General features: G+C 32.3%; 1 protein-coding gene and 1 long non-coding RNA gene across 29 annotated transcripts in view; both read right to left on the reverse strand.

The window, feature by feature from the left end:
• Positions 1-4,343: 4,343 nt before the first annotated feature.
• Positions 4,344-5,167, reverse strand: LOC148609069 (uncharacterized). The gene is made up of 2 exons (XR_015914751.1): positions 5,018-5,167; positions 4,344-4,549 (listed from the first exon to the last, which is right to left on the reverse strand). It is a non-coding gene; the product is annotated as an uncharacterized LOC148609069 (long non-coding RNA).
• Positions 5,168-11,590: 6,423 nt separating this feature from the next.
• LOC148609070 (uncharacterized) overlaps positions 11,591-15,299 on the reverse strand; it is a 51,316-nt gene continuing 47,607 nt past the window's right edge. For all 28 annotated transcript variants that reach the window (XM_088596068.1, XM_088596069.1, XM_088596053.1 and 25 more), the window contains one exon: positions 11,591-13,854. In XM_088596068.1, coding sequence (XP_088452194.1) covers positions 13,849-13,854 — 6 coding nt within the window. In that variant the 3' untranslated portion in view covers positions 11,591-13,848. The remainder of the gene's footprint in view (positions 13,855-15,299) is intronic.

A 15,299-nucleotide genomic window follows, 5' to 3' on the forward strand; every position in this document is an offset into this window, starting at 1 on the left:
ATAACAGTAAAAACAAGAAAATGTGCATAAAAGGGGAAAATCAGCAAAATAGTGCTATTGACTTGTACGTTTTACAATGCAAAATTGATTTTTTAAATTTGTTTTTTAGTAGTCAGGATTTTACTCAATTCCCTTAGATCTCCACCTGACTATGGTGTACAGTGAGGTCTTAATGGAGAAATTATCAATAACATGCAAACATTTTATAGATACATATAACATATTTACAAAATACCATGAAAAAAAGAGTAAATATATTCTATTTGCGTTCTCACATCACACCTACTACTCATTCATTGTAATATATAAATTTGCACTGCAATGTATCTAAAGAACAAAAGTTCAACTGGAATAAAACTCAAGAAAGAAAGAAAAGAGAAATTGATAAATAATAACAAAAAATTCCTGTATAGTAAAATTATGATGGAAAAATAGCTTGTAAAGGAGCCAAATTTTTCAAATTTATCTAATGTGCAAGTTTTATTTGCGACATAACTTTCAAGAGATTGGTACTGTCTAATACGGTTGAGGAGGCCAACCATTTTTGGTATAATTTCCTTTAATTTACATATAATTATAAACAAAAAATTAGAAAATAAATCTTCTGAAGGAAACCCTAATAATACTTGCTACTTAGTAAATACAAAATCTCTGTTGTACAAATGTATTAGATGCAAAAATGATGATAAGAAATATTTTGTGAAATGACAATCATAAAATATATGTTCGATGGTTTCTTCATCTAGTTTACAAAAAAGAACACAGATTGCTTGGCTTTAGCTTGATCCTATATAGGAAGGAATTTGTAGGAATAATATGAAGTGGTAATTTGCATTAAAAACTTCTCAGATAACTGTCAGAACAACATGTTTTTGTTAAAATGAAGTATTTTTGCCAGTCTACAGTTTCTGATTCTAAAAGTTCTTCCCATTTCAAAACTTTTTCTATTGGCTGACAAAACATGTTACTAATAAGATGACTGTATAAAAACTTGGGTGTTTTTAACTTGAAGAAGCTGTTCAAGAAATGTGTCAGTTAAAAATAAACAAAAGTTTTCTCATTGCAGTGCTCTTTAACAAAAATCTTTATACTCTTTGGAATCTTTGATAGGAAACTATAGTAGCTCAAAAAGTTATCAGTGAAAATTTTGTTCTTGAACTCTTGAAATGTGAAAAATCTATTATTTTAAAGCTTATTATTTCCTTTGAAACTTGAACACCGTGGTGCTTCCAACTGTCATATAACATAAAATCAAGCACAGGTACAAAGTTCAAAATATTTAGAGAAAGAATTTCTCTTGTACATGTCTTACAAACTGGCATCACTTTGTTCATTGAAAAAAAATACATTTCTCCAAAAAGGATTGTGAATAGAAGTTGACAACTCTTTCAACTTTTCCTTTTGTAGAGAAAAACTCTTTCACCCCTAAACATTCTTAAATCAGAGAGTAAGAGTGACTGCCATGCCCCCCCCCCCCACCTTCGTACCCAACCAATCTTTAAGCAATAAGCAAATGATTCCAAATGAAATCCTCCTTGCTGGAAATCTCCAATAAGTGCATTATACTTAATTCTCTCTGATTTCTCATTCCAAATAAAGTGAAAAAATAAAGAATTAATCTCATTTATACTATTTAGACAAATTGGGTAAGGCTGTTAACAAATGTATAATTTTTGGAAGTGCAAGAGTTTTAATAACTGTAGCCTTACCAAGGAGTGTAAGCTTGATATGTTCTCAAGACTTCAATATACCAGATATTTCCTTCGAAAATTAATATGAAGCAAGTCATTTAAATTTAATGAAAATTCTAATCCCAGAACTTTAAAATTTAAGACTGACCATTGAAAGTTTTTATCAGAACATAATACATGATTGGAATTTTTTTTATTACCAACCTATATGGCTTTGGTTTTAGATACATTCATCTTTAAGCCAGAAGCCTTATAAAACAACTAAAATACATTTAAAGACTCTGATAAAGATTTCTCCTTGCCATCTAACATTAGGAATGTATCCTCTGCATATTGACTTAATAAAATTTCTTTCTCTTGTACCTTAACACCATGAATATTTGGGTCTGATTCAAGTTTAATAGCTAATAGTTCAACACCTATAATAAACAGGTAAGGTGACAATGGGTCCCCCTGTCTACAACCACGTTGAAGATTAAAGAAACTTGACAAATTACCATTATTTATTACACAGCTACGTAGAAAGTCTTGAACCACTTGCAAATTGATGGACCAAAATTAATACTTTTTAATGATGCAACTAGAACTTCTCATTCAATGGAAGCAATAGCTTTTTCAAAATCAATGAGTAACAGTAATCCTGGCATATGATATTCTAAATAGTGCATCAGATCATATAAGAGTCTAGTATTTTCTCCTATAAATCTATCTTTAATAAAAACCCTTTTGTGTGTCACTTATGATATTGGGTAATATGGTTTTTAACTGATTTGCAATTGCCGCAGAGGCTATCTTCATGTCTGTATTTAACAAGCTAATAAGGCACCAATTTTTAATACATTTCTTCTGTACTTACCATCTTTAGGAATACAAGTGATGACACTCTGATACTGGAAAGCAGAAAAATTACCTGTTTCATAACCAAAATGTCAGGATCGAAACACAAGTGGTCCGATATCTTTCCAGAATAATTATAGAAATCAATGGTAAATCCATCTGACCCAGGACTTTTACCACTTGTCATATGTTTTAGTGCAAATGAACACTCATTAAATGTTATGTTACCCTCACAGATGTCACTTTGATATTGTATAAGTTTAACACCAAGCTTAAAAAAAAAACATTTCCACAACCAGAGTGTATGCTTGAATACAAAGATTCATAAAAATTCTGTTGTTCAAGAAGAATTTTTGACTGCTCTGAAATATGTATTCCCTGATCAATCAACTCTGTTATTGTCTTTTTCATAATTTTTTTTTTCTAGCTTGTAAAAATATTGAGAGCATTTGTCCCCATTTTCGTGCCAGTTTGTATGTGATCGTAAAAGTAACCCCTCTATCCTTTTAGACCTCTGATTTTCTAGTCCTAACGTCTTCTCATTCAATAATGTTTGCAATTCTACACTGGGAGAGATGTTCATAGCATGCTCAATGTCTTGGACCTGTTGTTCTATACTACAAGTAGCCTCTTAAGCTTGTTTGTTTTTAGTGATACTATACTATGAGTAATTCACAGAGTTCTGAGTTTCATCTTCAGGATTTCAAAAAAACAGCTGATGATTGTATGAGAAGGTAGCATCAAACAAATTAGTAATGTCACCAGAGAGATAATACTCAGAAACAGTGTCTCTTACACACTTTGTAACTAATGCAACATATTCTGAATCCCTCAATAGTTGGTAGTTACATTTCCAAAGTTCCCTTCCCCGTTTTACATGGCTAGCTGCAAGTGACATAATAATGGCAGAGTGATCAGTTTTATAACCAGGAATAATCTTTGTGTTTTTCATAAGTGAAAAATATCTTCAGTTACTAAAAAATAGTCCAATCGACTTTGCTTTATAGATGTAGGCTGACGCCAAGTAAACTTTTTTCTCATTAGGATGGAGTCGCCAATGATCAACTAACTTTTCAATAATTGCTTCAATCTTTTGGCGGCATTGTGGATTTCGATTAAGATATTAAAAGTATCAAAAGTTAAGCCTAAAAGGGCTAAAAAACAAATAACTGAATTAACTCAAGGCAGTAAAGCAAAAATATTTATGGTGCCATCTTATTAAATAACTTTTCACCTAGATGTTTGATAAAAATTTCAAAATTATTTTCCTTTGTATAATATTGGAGTGTTCATATCACAACTCATACGTTATGCCAGAGCTTGCCGAAACTACGCAGACTTTTTGTATCGCGCTAGAACTCTAACAAATAGGCTTCTGGAACAGGGTTATGTTGCTACAAGATTGAAGTCATCACTACAGAAGTTTTATGGTCGTTATCATGAACTTGTGGATCGTTATGGTGTATCCATCAGCACCATGAAAACTGATTTATTCAACGGGTCATAGTTTTCCTTCCCTCGCTTGTCTACCCCGGACTTGACTTTTTATGAGCAACTCGGCGGCTGTTTCTAGAAAAGCAGAGGACGCTTACCCTACCTGTGCATCTGGTCTATGCTCCTAGTTTTTAGTGGAGTCCGAGTTGCTCATTTACTTTTGTTACTTTGTATGTATGATTTTGGTTGCTTTATGTTCTTTGTTGTGTATGTCTGTTTTCCATGTCTGGTCTTTGTCCCCGGATTACATTCTTTTGATTGCTGCTATAACCTTGGTTCACTTGATTACTCTCTCATTTACTACATTAAAAAACAAATACATCAGTTTTTACTTTTTGCCTTTTAACTCATCAGTCTTTCTAATCTTCTCATTGAAATTGTCAAAAAGGTCAAAACATATTCGATATTTGCTGTCCTTCAGTTTTCCGTACACACTACATCTTTCGAATTTGTCAGGATCCACATTTAATTAATACTACTACGGGAATAACAAGTGTTGTTGTAGGACTGGAGACCATCTTTGACAGCTGTGAGTATAGAGGATAAAAGTTTGAAAACGGTTTAATGGTACATTTTGCATATTCAGCTATGTAGCGTTGTTTGTATGGATTCTTGTGGAATCTAGGAATCCAGTACATAGACGGTAATTCACAATCATCGTCTTTGGTAGAGAGACCAAAAGAGGGCAGCACAGATTTATGGTTTTAAGGTTGGAAGTTGTCTGTCGTACAGGAAATAAATTGCAATTCTCCCTTGTCTTTGTAGGTTAGTAATCGTTGATAATCATTTAGTGGTCATATTTTACAATTTGAGGAATTATTATTACTACAATATCTACTTTACGAACAAGTACAGCATCACACTCGCGTCATATATTATTATACCAACCGACAAAAACCACCCTAAAACAGACATTAAAAGATAATGAACATATAAAATTAACAATCACATTTAAAGTCCCTCGAAAAACAATAAATATTGACAAAGCAACTTACAGTTATATGTTCAAGGGAATTATTAGGTATTTGGACAGACGGATGTGTTTGGTTTCTCCATCCTCCACCACTCGTTTTCTACTTTATGGACAAGTCCATTGCATCAAAGAATAATGATCAGACCGATCACTACATCGGAGAGCCAGGCGTTGCTAGGCGTTGCGATGAATATCACTATCACTGAGTATAACGTCATCTTTCACCAGAATGTCCTTTTGAGTTTGGCTCCATTTTCTGTGGCATTTTTATTATTGCAAATAGCCTTTCTTGGCTTTATTATGTCCAAAATATTTTGACCAAAACGTGAACAAACTTCCATAGTTTTGCGTATACATGTATTTTTCCAAAACCCGGTAACTGAAATCATCAGTGAGTTCATTATTGCCATTGTTGCAGTTATAAATACTACTAAAACCTTACGCGCGATTCAGTCATGTCTCACAATTTCACACGGTCCAAAACAGTCAATATCCACACAACTAAAAGATGGATAGGCTTAAAAACTAATCTTTAGTAAATCGACCATCTTTTGAGACATACACTAGGATTCTATTAGTGGTGTTGAAACAATTTATTATCCTACCCACCCAACTTATGTTAAAAGATACTGAAAAAAAAACAACATTCGTTTGCAGTAAATTTTGAAAACGAGGGGGGTACATAGCAATAGACCTATTGGTGTATGTACTGCCTTCCTTTCTCTCGTAGAAAAGACTTATCTGTACATATTGTCGGTTACAATTCATACACCACTAGATGTTGTTCGTAGGCTAAGATAACGCCCGTGCATCTCCATTCATCAACCGAAATATGATTTTTAGGTACCCTTATACATGACATCCCATTTACGAATCAATTTGTCGCCAAAAAATAAACTGAAGCATTTTTGTATTTTTTTACATACCTCTTTAAGTCAAAAATCCCATTTTTCCCTTTTTTTTATTAATTATTTTACCTTCTACTTTCTAAGTAAATTGACATATATAAATAGGTTATATTAGACAGCCACAAGTCTCAGCTTTCAATTGGTGCTAACAAGGAAAATATAAACACCTGAATTTATCGGATCAGTTGGATGCATCTTTATCTTAATAATGAATGCCTTAAATATAAATTATACAGTGTCGGTATGTTGTGAATGAGAAGTTGTTTGATACTTAAGCCAGTTTTCTAAGGAAAGGGGTAATACTTTTAACTTTTTTAGAAACTTTTCTCATGAAAATGAGTTTTTTCGTGCTTTTATGGTGTGGAAAATTGAATTATCTATCGAATGATACCAATTTTGAGACGTGTTGATCGAACAATAATCTGAGGAGTCGAATTAATGCGACATTTATGGGAAAAATCGAGAATCACATTTCAGCATTTTTTTTTATCCAATCGTCACGCGTCATCAAAATAACACTAGAAATATTAATTATGATAGTACTAAATAGAAAATACCAAATAAGCCATTTTTTTACTGAAGTATAAGTACTCTATTTAAGCAATTTCACGGAATGGTAGGGGTATATATTTTGCATTTAAGTCATAAGCCGTAACTGCAATTTTTTTAGTACCGTTGGAACCCAGTAGTTATATATAAATTAAATATAGTAGGATTGGAATCCACGCTTTCTCGTTGTATCTCGCGTGGCGAGATTTAATCACCCTCGTCACTTATATTTCCAAGTGTCTTGTAATAGGTCTCAGTATCGTATTAATTTTCCCATAGACTTCTACAGTGAAGTGCATATTTTCAGGATTTTTTAAAAAATATGTAATTGATTCAATAAAACTTTCACTTATGTAGCATTTCTAAGGACATGTGAAAAAATAATTTCCCGCAAAGAAAATAGGGTGAGTCCACGAAGATTGGACAGAAAAGTAGTCTTGAACTATAAATAGCCATTTTCCCTACTTTCACTTTCGTTTTGCACTCACCAAACCAACCTTTTCAGTGGAACATTTTTATGATATTATGTTAGATTTTCTTTTAAAAAAGTTCTTCATCTTACAGTGTGATGTTTGCTCTATTTTTTAAGTCATTGTTCATGTCTTTTGACAAAACATTAGTTTGTAGAGAGGCAAAAAGAAAATGCACTATATTTTTATGGCATCCATGTTTTGACGTACACCCGCTCAGGGATATGCAATACGATACTGGTACCAATAATTGGTTAATACTCACAGTACATGGGGATAAAGCGCAGATCGTGTTTGGCAAAATTTCTTGTATACATCGATAATTACTTCTGTAATAGAAAAATGGACCAGAAGGGAGGAGTTCGAATCTGTCAAGTTAGTTTTGCTAAACATGTATATCTATAAAAATCCTTGAATAGTTAAAATTGTGTCAAAAAAAATATTTCAAAAGAAGGGAAGGCTCCGGCTATAAAACTCCTTATATAAAACCTGGGACCATTTCCGATTAATTTTAAACAAATTTTATGATGATTTTTCGGGTTTTGATGAAGGAGTTTGAATTTTAAATGAGGAGGGAAACCGCCCTCAAAGGCGGGGCAAGGCAAATAGGAGTCAAAACCAAGGCATATAAAAACGTTGATATCACAAAAGTAGGGAAAGCTACAGCTATGAAACTCCTTATATATGCCTTCGGACCATTTCTGATCAATATTAAACAAATTTTATGGCAATTGATCAGGTTTGAAAGAAGGAGTTTTAAATGAAGGAAGAAGATCGCCCTCAAAAGTGGGACAAGCTTGAAAAATTTGATAAGAGATTAAGGTCTCGAATCGAGATATTGATAAAAACAAAACATTGAAATAGCCTGGGGGCAACTTGAGGCAGTGACATGAGTCGGGATATTTTATTTTTTTTCAAACCAACTTACATTTATTGTGATGAAATGTTGAAGCGATGGAAATCGTTCGCCATTAACAGGGCACGCTCAGCATCAACGAAATGCATCATGGGTATTCTCGCTGTAAATCTCCCCACTCAACATAATTATGTATTAACACATTATGTAAAACTGCGCGAGATTCCAATCCTTCTATATTTATAGCGGTAATCAAAAGAATGTAACAAAGACCAGACATTGAAAACAGACATACACAACAAAGAACATAAAGTAACTAAAATCATACAATTCTGAAGGAAAAGTCATCACGTTTGTCGTGTAGTTTGGTCAATAGTTTTCCTTTACCATCGATTTCTAAGTGTAGGTCAAGATATGAGATTGACCTCACAGTGTCTGTGGTACCTTTATTTCAAGTTCTTTGAGGTGGATACGACGTATCATATCCCCGAAATTAGGATTGTTTAAAGATAATACGTCATCTATATAGCGGAAACTGAGAATAAAAGATCTAGCTAACCAATGTTCTTTCTTTCGGATCAAATCAGCTATAAAGTTAGCCTCATAAGAGTGAAGGAATGGGTTAGCAAGTAGAGGAGCACAATTTGTTCCCATTGGAATGCCAACCGTCTATTGAAAAATGCGTCCACCACACTGGACAAATATGTTGTCGACTAAAAATTCCAGCATTTTGTAAACACCTTCTTCTGTATATTTGGAAGATGATTTGGAATTATTTTTTACAAAGTATGAGGAATCTCTACCAAGAACTATATATTTAGGTGTACCTAGGTATCTAGGTGTACCATCCTTTTTGGAAAAAATACGATGTATAATGTTTTTAAGACGGGATTTTAACTGAGTATGGGGAATAGAAGTATACAGTGTTGAAAAGTCATAGGTTTTAATTCTATTATATTCTGATAATAGTCTTGAACTGATTGTCTATAAAGATCTTTTGAATTTTTCAAGATCCACATTGAATTAATACCACTACTGGAGTAACAAGTGTTGTGATAGGATTGCAAACCCTCTTTGACAGGTTTAAGTATAGAAGTACATGTAACGTTGTTTACATGGATTCTTGTTGAGTTTAGGAATCGAGTACATAGATGGTAAATCACAAGCATTGTCCTTGGTAGAGAGACCAAAAGAGGACAGCACAGATTTATGGTTTTCCACAATCTCTTCTTGCTCATTTGTTTTTGTTACTTTGTATGTATGATTTTAGTTACTTTACGTTCTTTGTTGTGTATGTCTGTTTTCTATGTCGGGTCTTTGTCCCTGGATTACATTCTTTTGATTACCGCTATAGCCTTGGTTCCCTTGATTACTCTTTGGAGAGTGTGGTAGCAGTACAGTTCTTATCACTGTTATTATTTTCTACGTCTATCTCTGATAATAAACATTGAATGTAAAACGTTTTGCAGACAAAAACAATGTTGTTTTGGGCTTTGTCTGCTGGTAAGACAACATATTTGTCATGATGTTTAATAGACAATGTTTTTGCAACATCGGGGTCTTTGAAAATGATGTAGCATTGGTATACTCATTGACCTACTCCTTCGTCTCGCATCAGGTCCTACTAGTACACGCCCGGAGCCGGAATCTGCGCCCGGAGAGTAAATATTAAATCAGTGAACCGGTTAACAATTAGTTATAATAACTAACATGACTTAAGATATCGAAAACATTAAACTGTAAAATTTATCCATAAAAAAAAACATTATGGAACTGTACCAATCGATATAAATATGTTAAATATATTTGCAATATCCCCAGCAAATATATGTGTACATGACCTCAAACCTTAAGTTTTTGTAAAGCCTTATAATAAATCGACACAGGTTACGATTACGCAAGAGGCAGATTAATTAAAAGGTAAAAATACCGCCTTTAGCACTGATTTCAAGAATCAATTTATAATAGTTAAATGTAACATTCAAGTTTATAAAGTCGTGATTATCTAAAATAATTTACAGTACCCTACATTTCACAACTTGTATATATTCATGAAAACAAAACAAATAAAATATTGTGGGCTACTTATTAAATACAAATACTTATATTGCCAATTACTTTACTGAACTTTTTACGTAAAGTCATTTCATTCTGCAGCCCGCCCTAGGCCTGTGGTATGAGGATTTCCTCGTTGTTCATTGAAGACCAATGGGTGGTCTTGGGGCTGACATATTCATCCCGGTGGTGTTGTTGGCTCCTTGATATACATGTATACATGTACGCCATAACCATTCTCGTTATATATATATATATAATAATTACATTGATTTAAATGGTTATGTATATACTTAATTATAATTTTACTTATTAACCATAATCAGATCATGAAAGTTCATACACAATATAGTCACAATGCATTCCTTGAGTGAGATATAACCCAGTGTATATTTGTGGTAGCGCAGTTTTCGCAATTCTTGTATATAATAGTAGGACCGCTCGCATCGGCGAATTCCCTGACACATGGGAGTCCCGTTCCTTATCCTGTACCTCATTCTACATAACTAAATGGGCATTAATGAAAATGTCACATACAACAAAGAATATAAGATAACGAAAACAATACACGCAAAGTAACAAAAGTAAATGAACAACTCGGACTCCACTAAAAACTGAGCATGGACCAGGTGCAATTCAACTTACACTTTCGGACAATTTTAAACAATGGTTTCGAAGGAATATAGTAAATTAAATTCACCAAAGGCTAAAAATAATAGAACTTAGAGATGAAAACCATTGCAAAATCTTGAATGATAGGTATACTACTTTTCGCAGATTTAGAACTCTTCCTCATAAAATGCCTGTAGAATCACACCCAGAGAAAATAGAAATTGTGTTTTTATGCCAGCCCATTAATTCGCCATGAAAAGGAACTACATATAAAATCTTATAACAGACCGCAACAACTTACGCATATTTATACATTTAATTTACACAAAATTAAAATCCCCAGGGTAGTCAATACATGTTAATCCCCTGGGTAGTCAATATATGTTAATCTATTTTGTTTCACTGAAAAATGTAGTTGCATTCATCTTCATGATTACTTTTTATCCAGATTTTGACCAAATATTGGATGTCAAAAGGTGCACGTGATCAAATGGAAGAGTACACATAGTGGTATCAATTTAGTGAGCATTGCTCTGTTTCCTAGTTAGTGTTTTCTCATAGCGCAACATCGATATTGACGTACAATGCTCCGATTTTTTGCTGGTTTGTATCTTCCTTTAGACTTTATATGCATCTGAAATACTTCACAGGATGCAGCTTGCTACGACCATTAACCTACATTTAAATACTGGTATAAGATACAACCACATTGGTCGAGCCGTTAGAATTTGAGACAAGTTGAACACATTAAGATTGATACATCTCTGAATTTGATTTCAAGCATTTGGCACAAGATAAGAATTTGACCAGAATTGAAGGGGTTCCTTTTTGCTGCGAATTCGTAACAGTTAAGTCCAAACTTTCATAAATGTAATTATTTTCCATACACAATAGGTAGACCGACCATGACATCATCACATGACTACAAAAAAAACTGCCATTGCATAGTAATAGGCAGTTGAAAATTCAAGCCATTAAAAAAATCCGCAAGATGAATATCCATACCATGCCACTCTTCCTGTATATGTTATGATACATATAGACAATGACAGTGCACCAACCGGACATAAAACTGATACATGGATGAGGCTTAGAGTCACCAAAAATTGTGAGGCTCTATAATGAATTAAAAGAGGATAAATAGACAATTTTCAATAAATTTATTGCCATGACAACTGTTACATGCATAAAGCATCTTGTTTAATTTTTGAGAGATGATTTATCAGCATATTAAGTATGTTTACATCTTCCCAGAGTACTTGGTCTGTATAAAATTGGTGATATTCTAATTAACATCTATTATAGACAGCAGGTACATGTATACCTTACTTGGATAAACTTTTGGCACAAGTAGCACAGTTTAGATTTTGTTTGTGTTTTTTTTTTTTCAAATATCCTTGACATAATTAAATTTCCTAATAAAGCTCTTTAGTAGGAATCACATTATAATTTTAAGTGTCAGTTTTGTTTCTGTTAAACACAATGAATATAAAAATTGTCTTTATCAGTTAATGAGTTACTTGATCTGAAGCTTCCACTAATCAATTTAAATCCTGAAATCTTAAGGTCCAGTAACTCATGACACAAGAAGGACGCTCCAACCACATGACAGGAAGTTTTTCTTCTGTTTTTATTCCACACATCATTTGATTGTGTTATGATATTAAACACAACATGTGCAGTTAACATGATTATCAATGAATGAAATAGACTAAGTATCATCATCACATAGAATTTAAATACTCATAGCTAATAAAATACACGATTTTCCTTTCAAAAAGGAAATTATAAGAAAACTAAAAGCTTGGAACAATTATAAACATGAAAACTCAATGTTTGTACAAAAATATCAAAATGCATAATTTGAGGTAACTTTATTTATCTTTGATTTTCTTCTTATTTTGGCTCATTAAGGCAAGGGAGTTAACTGTAAATGTAAAGGTTGAAGAGTAGGAAAGATTTAATACAGTAAATTCTGAACATGATGGAATTGATCAATTTATTATACCACAACATCTTCATTATCCTTGTCTTCATCTGAACAGGAGGTTAAATAATTCATTTCAATACCAGAATCATTTTGCAGCAAAATTATGTAAAATTAGTTTTCATATATCAGCAGTGAAAGCACATGTGTAGAGACAATAAAAACAAAACAACATCGAAGAGAAGCAAATCACAATGCTTGTACAAAAACTGTACAGACTTAAAAAGAACCACAATCAAAACTCTCAAGAATCATGTCATGTTATGTAATGTGAAAAGATTTTGTCAGGTTTGGCTTAAAATGGCTACATTAAAAATAGATACAAATTTCGTTTTTGCTTTTAGAAATATAACCAAATGAAACATTATCAAGCTAAAAATGCCTTTTAGAAACATTGCAGATGATCATATGTGAAAAATGCTTTAAAGTGAAGAATTTAAGTAAAGAATGATAACAAGGGGGGATCATACATTAATGATAAACAAATTGAATAGAAACAATGTACAAAATATAAAATAAAAAGCTACATTTATTTATAAATATCAAGCTTTGCATAGTACAAAGAAATATGTACAAAATAATCTGATAAATTGCACTATGTTTAATCAGAGTTAAGCCCCTTAGACTGTCTGTAACTTACATTTAACTGATATTTGCTGTAGTTTTTTTAAAGGAATATCCATTTTTGTAAAAAAGTTATTCTTTTAATAATCTTCTTCAAATTATTTATTTATCAGACAATACACTATTATAGCCTAAATCACAGAGTTTTACAGCACAATTCATAACCAAATCATTTTCTTTGGCATTAAGGATATAAAAATAAGGTTTGAAACAGAAGCATTATAACATCTACATCCTCTGACTAGATTTGGCTGCCAATGCTAATGTTTGTAGATGATAATTTTTTTTTTACCTTAACAATACAGTTTATAATGTATCAAAACTTATATAATTGAGCACTATTGTTATTCATCCAATGACTGAAAATTATAAATATATAAAATATCACAAAAAAATAATTCAAATCTTTACATGTGTTTTTTTTTTTTTTAATTCATACTTGACATATAAAAAAATCATGGCAATAACTTTAAATCTTAGCGCTTCCTTAATGAAGAAGCTTTTAACATGTGTTTTTAATTCTCATAATTGATTTTTATTTTACAATGATGAGTAATGGTACAATATAGAGTTATTGATACAGAGTTATTTCCCCTATATAATAACATTAAGGTAAATTGAAGCAATGACTAAATTTCTAAGCACTATTGTTCTTCATTTGCAGAATCTGCAGTTCCCCATTTTTTCTTATACTGCTGGCGACCAAATCCTTCATCATAATTTCCTTTCCTGGCAAACAACTGCTTAAAATGATTTGTGCAGAATATAACACCTTCATTCATAGAAAACGTCTTAGGTCTGAAAAAATATAATAAAATGTTGTCATTAAAATACATCAGGATGTACAATATACATGTAAATACACAGAGTGACTAGGGTTCAATTAATTGAAGGTGTTATGTAAGTAATATCAACATTTACAATAAATCCTTATAGTGGGGCCCAGCTTATTGTGACCACAAAGGTCAAACCCTGAAGAACTGGGACAAGTATGGACACAACATTTCAAATTGATAGAGTTCTGAAAAGGGATTGTGGTTAACTGTTTGACACAACAGAAGATTCTGACAAGAATAAAAGTAATTAAATAACTTAAGCAATTTATACAAAGTTGAAAAAAATGCTTATTTCTGACACTTTACTAAAAGGTTTGGAACATAACCTTGTAATTTAAACCTTCTTTAAAAGGTCCACACACTTGAATTACGATTTCATTGCGATCCATACACTTCTCTGAAATTATTTGCCAGAAACAAGATACATGTTTGTTCTGTCTCTACTTCCTTGATGTTTATAACCCATGATATCCCTGTTTTTGTTATGAGGGAATCTAACCTTGTTATACATTTTCGAAGAGATCCATACTCTACTGAACTGTTATGGTTAGATCAAACTTTGGCTCCTGGTCCTATATTGGTCCCTTACAACATTTCAGATCATTAGCCCAAATATAATTCCATGTGCGATCTTTGTCGTATCATAGCTTGTGGTACAATTTATTAGAGAACTTGAGTTATAGCATGTTAAATGATAAATTTAATAAAATACTTGTTTTTTTTATTTTTGTTCCTCCTTTAGCCCCCTGATTCCAAAATCCCTTGGGTTATATCACCTACAATTAATACCAACCTTACATTGGTAAAACATGTATATATGGAACCATGTTATAAAGTTGAACAAGACCCAGAACCTAATATTAAAGTTATAACATGAAATCAAGTGTCTATTGACAAACAACAACACAGATGACAACAGCACTATACCATCATGTGACGGCAAAATTTATGTTGTAAGAAGGAATGTAACGTATTCTAGTTTTCCCAATGGTATTTTTAGGTTTCATTCATATCTCATACAAATATATCCTGAAAAATAGCAATAAGTTTTGTGATACAAGTACTTGACTACCTTAAATAGTCATGATTGTATCAGTGTTATATATGTAATGTCTTGACACACACAGAGAAAAAAACTGTGGATGTTAATCTCATCCAATATACAACTACCTTCAATACAGGTATACTTGGTCCCAAGTTTTTTTTATTAAAGACTTGAACTTTTACTGCACTGATATAACTACCTTCCTCAATGTAGATGTAAACTTTGATACTCTGTTTTATAATCTTTTAACTATTACTTTTACATATTCAATCTGATTTATAGTCTTTTAAAATACTTTCAATAAACCAAATAACTCATGGGTGATGATGATGGAAAAGCTCTTTGAAAAACCAAAGCTATCA

This window comes from Perna viridis, chromosome 8 (genome assembly GCF_037379345.1).
Source record: "Perna viridis isolate PV_CMFRI_1.1 ecotype Kerala chromosome 8, ASM3737934v1, whole genome shotgun sequence".
NCBI classification, from domain to species: Eukaryota; Metazoa; Mollusca; class Bivalvia; order Mytilida; family Mytilidae; genus Perna; species Perna viridis.